The sequence below is a fragment of the Morone saxatilis genome, unplaced genomic scaffold, assembly GCF_004916995.1.
Source record: "Morone saxatilis isolate NCDOM2014 unplaced genomic scaffold, NCSU_SB_2.0 Contig23, whole genome shotgun sequence".
Taxonomy (NCBI): Eukaryota; Metazoa; Chordata; class Actinopteri; family Moronidae; genus Morone; species Morone saxatilis.
In genome coordinates this window covers 16,297,421-16,303,345 of record NW_023339796.1, presented here as the reverse complement: position 1 = coordinate 16,303,345, position 5,925 = coordinate 16,297,421, and the positions used below count along the sequence as shown (strand labels likewise).

The window sequence follows — 5,925 nt, the reverse complement described above, 5'->3', positions numbered from 1 at the left end:
AGTTTCTGTTTTTCTTTCTATTCCTACCTATTTTCTTTCTCAAACACACTTTGTAGAACTGATATTCCCACTACAAAGTGGCTTTGCACACACACATGCACACAGAACACTTCACCTTTCATACAAAACCGCATACACACACCCACATCCCCTCTCCCACCATCCACCCACCCTCACGACCTTTTCTTGCTCCCATCTCATGTTAGTTCTCCAAATTAAGCCCACACTGAGCCCAAGAGTAGCACTCAGAAAAGTGGCCATCTGTGACACACACATGCTCATATACACAGACACACACACACACACTGGTCATTATTAGTGTGTCTTGTGGGTGAACCAGTGCTCTCCAAAGTGTTTCCGTGTCGCCCGCTCATGCCCCAGACAGACTGAGTTTAATGACCTGGCCTGATAGTTCAAAGCAGCCCTCAGACGCTATGATTAATGAATCTGACCTGCTAATTTCAGAAGAATACAGCTTATTGTATCAAAAAACGCTCTCACAGACACAAACACTGCGCTGGGCTAGTTAACATTCTTCTGTATTTTGAGGAAAAAGTTGTTTTAAGGAGGGAGATTTTTCGATAAGGACAGGAGTTTGCTTTATGTTTCATCAGCGGCTCCGAAAGTATTAACTGCTGCTTTGTTCTAAATAATTTAAGCTGTTTGAACTTGAAGAAGTCAAAGTGCTCAACAACAACAAAACAATTCAAGATCAGAGACAGAAATAATTCCCCCAGCGTACTTACACCAGATTGTCCACCGCTACAAAAGCAAGGACCCAGAAAACAGAAGTAGCATGGGAAGCATTTGTCTGAAGGAATACATCTAACAAATTGAAATTCCTTTTTGTCAGATCATGCCTCCTTCAATTTGCCCTGAAGGAATCACTGTGGTTCGTTGCATACTTTAAGCACTTCCAGATTGAAGTTGCCCTGTGGCACTTCAGGTTGCATAATCAATCTCTCTCGCTGCACTCTCTCCATTAGTTCTGGGACAAAACAACTAGAGTAACGCTACACACAGCGGCTGAGACACAGCTGAGGACAAGGATCCCTGCACACCGCACACATTCGTCTTTTAATGACAGATTTATACTAATCTGAAAAGACTGCGCCCTCCTTTAACTTTTTCACTGCATTTAGTGTTAATGAGAAAAATGCTGGAATCTGTTGCCTGTAGTCTGTCATTGTGTTTGATGGTGCTTTTTTTTATTTGCCTTATAATGTTGTGCCTATAAACGATCCCTACATTTCACACATTTTTGGTATTAAAGGTCCCTTCAAGCTTCCCATTTCTGTCACAACTTTTGGAAGGTCTTAATATTTGTCTTGTTCTTGTTCTCCTTTCACAGAACAATTGACATTATATTAACTACAAGCCTTTTATCTGATTTTTACTATGTCTCGTAAAACAATCTACAAACATTTTGAACACAATGTGTTATCAGATCAAGAAATCATGCATTATAGAGAATTTGGTAAATTTAAAAAAATTTAGGTGAACATTGAGTGTGGTGTAATGTTTACAGATTCTTTTGAATTGTTTAATTAGCCAACAACAAATTGCTTAGTGCTTATAAAATCTCATATTACACATACAGGATAAACAAGTCTGACAGCACTAAACATGCACATTTTGTGCTAGCTTACATTTTAAAACTATGACATAAAGAATCAGTTACAACCAGTAATGTGCCTTTAGTCTTGTTAATAGAATTGCAGATTTCCTCATGTTGGCTAGCTAGCCCTGAATACAAAGTGGTTTTGAGTGTCATTTAGACAGGTTAGGTAGGCAGGTTTATAAAACTGTAATTTAACACTGTAACACTAATTTTATTAAACATTTTTATCTTAAGTTGCTGAAACATTACATAGCAATGTACGATTTAAGACAAACAGTGGAGAAGTGGGCAGTGAACTTTGGTACACTCAGTGGGGGATATTTTTTCTTGACCCAATATAGCTAATATGTATATTTCATTTGGTTATAAAGTATCCACAAAACAAGCTATTTATGGGTGAAGTCACTGCCTTCTGTACTGAAGTTAGTGTGGCTAGTATACATTGAGGTAAACTTAGCCTTAGTGCCTTTTCAATATTACATCATGCTCAGCAACACAAGCCTAAGAAATGTCTAATGTTGAAATATAATGATGCCTTCTAAAATCAAATCAATCTGAGCATTAAAGTGAATTTGGATAAAGGAAGACAAGGTCAGCAGAAAAAGACTACACCATTTGCTCCTGAACATTGTTCTTTAATGTTTTCTGAATATTCCAAAAGTAACTGAATTTGTCCTTTCTGCTTTTTTCCAGTCATTTCCCTTGGTTGTAGTTGGGTACTGTACTATATGCGTTACGTTTTTCTTGTCAAAAATGATGAGAAAGATGCAATCTTTTCTAAAAATGAGAAGTTTTATCCTCAATAGGCCTATATCTCAGTCTTAAATGAAATACAGAAAAGCAATATTTGAAGTATCAGGCACTGCAGCTGAAAGCTTAGTGAGTAATGAAGACCACTGGGCGAGGGAGACAAACAGACAGAGCCTGTTTACAGCCACAATGGCTTTAAATATATTTATGAAGATGTTTCTATATAAAGGAGTGGCGATAATGATAACTTATTTTGTCGTTTTAATTGCAAGTGTCTAACTGGCTGCGAGTTTGACTAGCAACACAGAACAGCATGAGAGAAGGAAAGAGTTAAACCCATAACACCAACAAACTGCACGCTAGCTCTCGTAAAGCCACATGCCAGTTAAAACAAACCAGACCACACATCAGGAGGCTGCTGGTAAAGAGAGCGCGCTGGCCCGCCCGTACCTGACCCTCGGCAGGGCCGCTGACCCCATGACCTTTGACTGGAGGAAGTGAAAGCTGTGGCAGCGTGACGGGGGAGTGCGAGATGCCTGAAGCAGAGGCGACGCTCTCATGTTCAACCTGAGAACAAACTGTTGATTTTAAACGACACAAGTAAAGAAAAACAAGGTTGCTTGACGGCATGTTTTCACACATTTTACAGGCATTTAGTGGAGGGAAGCCTGCTAAGAAGTGTGACATGTCTCAGGTGATGCCAAAGCTCTTGCACACACACACACACAAAAGCAAGAACTGAACATCAGAGGTCGGCCGACCTCCAACTGAGCCTCGTCTGCGTGCATGAGTAACACTGTATGTACATGACTGAGTGAGTCAGTGGGCCATTGAGTCAGATAGCAAGTATGAAAGTTCAGTGACACATCATGTAGGATCTTTTACATCTTTGAGTAGACAAATCCAGACAAATTGCACAGTTTAGAACAGAAAGTACTGCAAACTTGAACTGTGAGCCTGATAAAGATAAAAATCCACAGTTCAGAGTCTGTGGAAACACCAGCAAAAGTATCGCCCACCTCTAGTTCACAAAGCTTAAACAATCAACACAGTTTCAGCTGAACCTGAAAAGAAATGTGCTTGACTTTCAGCATGTCAAAACACCTGAAGCTTAAACAGACTTGATCTTCCCCTGATTCTCTTAGAGGTACTGCAGAGGAGGGAACTGGATGCAGCTGTGTTGGTGTGTGTGTGTGTGTGTGTGTGTGTGTGTCGTGTGTGTTGTGTGTGTGTGTGTGTGTTTGACCAGCACTTTGATATTTAGATTTGCAGCCCACCAGGAGAGGGTCACATTGGAAGACTTCCTGACTGCCACTGCTTCCTCCTCATCCATAAGAACACATAATATCACACTCACTTTGATTTATATTTTTCCATTATTTACAGTCACCTTCAAGCACCTTGTAAACACCTTAGACCGTAAATCACAAAACTTCTCACCATAAAACACAGAAAAAAACATCTTCACCATCCTCCTCCTAGACTGCATTTCACAATAAACACTAAATGAGGTCCAACACTAAATCCAAGTCACAGTGACCCAGACTCAGAGGAGCTTAAAACAGCTGGCAGGTGCGTGCGGGGAAGGTTTGGAGCTCAGCAAAAAGCCACTGATGTGAAAAGAAATCAGACATCAAACAGTCTTTTCAGTGTTGTCACAGCAAACATGAAGACAACAGCCCAGGTCTGCTTTCACAGCAACATTACGCGTAAATATATCCCACAATATTCTTCTAAACGACATTGTCGTAAATACCTATACAGAGAACTTTATAGAATCTGAATGGCGCCTTACCGGCTGTCCTGTGCGCATTCTGCTCCAAGTGCGCACCGGAGAGGACGGGAGAGCCGCTTCTTCCACGCTGGGTACAGCCCATGTTTGTGGCTATCCATACGCTGCGTTGTGTCATGATTTACACCTTGCTGTCACGGCTTGCAAGTGTTCGGAGCAGGCTGTCTCCACTGAGGCTGAAGCAAACATGAAGAATCCATCGAAAGGGGTTCTGCTTCAACGCCAGAGGCGCCTCCTCCTCGTTTCTTACGCGGCCAAAATCACTTTTTCTCTGTCCTGTCAAGGCTTCTTGGCAGAGTCTCAGCACCCTGGACCAGAACAGAGAGGGTGGATAGTGAACACAGACTGTTAACCTGCGCGTTAAAGTCAGATTATTTTAACACGTCTGAAGTTTTATAATAAATCTTAAAGTTTGAGTGAACTATCATCACTGGATGAGACCGTCTCTCACTTTTTTATCATCATCTTTAAGCACCTTTCCCCATTCAGGTGTTTTATAAAATCTGATGTCTCTGTGTGAAATGTATCCTGCTCATTTTATTTCTATTTTCTGATAGAATGAGTTCTCTCACACGTATTTTCAGTTTTTTTTTTTAAAATAAAAGGAAGTGTATTTTAGGAAAAACAAATAAGAGACCAAATGACTTGTTAAGATTGACGTTTACAGACGAAAAGCTATCCAGGTCAGGAAAATAAACTTTACAACTGCCTGGCGCGTGCAGGGTAAAGCCTATATACAACCTAATTAGATAGTAGTTTGTTTGGTGTGATATACACACTCCAACACGGTGGACGAGAGAGAAGGACACACAGTCAGACAGAGGTGTATAATAATGTTTGTCCTCAATTAGCTACCCGTGCTGCTGACTCACGTCCAATCAACGTTTAATGAAATGAAGCCAGTTTTTCAGGCACGACTCCCCTCTCCTTACCTCCAGTAACCTGTTCAGTCTTGCCTCCAAACAGCCTGTATGGATAATGAGTAAATAACACTGCGGGAAATTTCTCAACGCGTCTCTTTAAAGTGAAGTCAAGGTCGATACAATCTAAAAACGTCTAAGAGGGGACTCGGCGCGGCCCCCTAATTTAGGACGAGATCGCACGAAAGCCTTGTTTTCTTCTTCTTTTACGGGTCAGCTGGTCTTAAGCGGATTTGCATGTCAAGTTCAAACTGATAAAATGCTGCTCTCTCGATCTTAAACGTAAAAACTCCATGCTTCACGCCTTTACGCAGCTACAGTCCGCGTCTCCAAGTGCTTCTCTCTCGCTCTCTTTTTTAAACTCTCTGACTTTGGACTCAGGTATCCAGTTATCAGAGACTGTGCCGCTCCGGTGTCTTCTCAGGAGTCTACTACACAGCTACTAAACAATGTCTACAATGCCTCGCAGGACTGGAGGCTATGCGTAAAAACAGCGCGCCGCTCCGCCTGTCAGAGACTTTGTGAAACCGGAGCGCGGTGGCCGCTGCACAAAGTGCTGTGATTTTTCTTCCCCATCCACATAGCTCAGATGTCTTTTTGTTCCTGCGCTGGGAGGAGGCAGGGAGGGAGGGAGGGGAGTGATTGTCATACAGGACGGTCATGGAGTGTTTCTGGAAAAGTGTTCCAGTGGAAGAATCCGGCGAGTGACATCTGTCCTTCAGTGTTTGCACTCCAAGACTCATAAATGTCGAGTGCTTTGCTATATTCCACTTGTAGGCGCACACAGGCAGTGTAAGCATGGTCATACACACATGCATGGACGGATCATGAGACAATGGGCC

The 5,925-nt window shown here is 42.0% G+C and overlaps 1 protein-coding gene across 1 annotated transcript in view; it reads right to left on the bottom strand.

The window, feature by feature from the left end:
* Window positions 1-5,925, bottom strand: part of LOC118334531 — a 22,961-nt gene that overhangs the window by 12,541 nt on the left and 4,495 nt on the right. The window contains exons 3-4 of the mRNA XM_035670455.1: window positions 4,291-4,471; window positions 2,822-2,938 (exon numbers count right to left, since the gene is read on the bottom strand). Of these exons, the coding sequence (XP_035526348.1) occupies window positions 2,822-2,938; window positions 4,291-4,471 (298 nt within the window). The remainder of the gene's footprint in view (window positions 1-2,821; window positions 2,939-4,290; window positions 4,472-5,925) is intronic.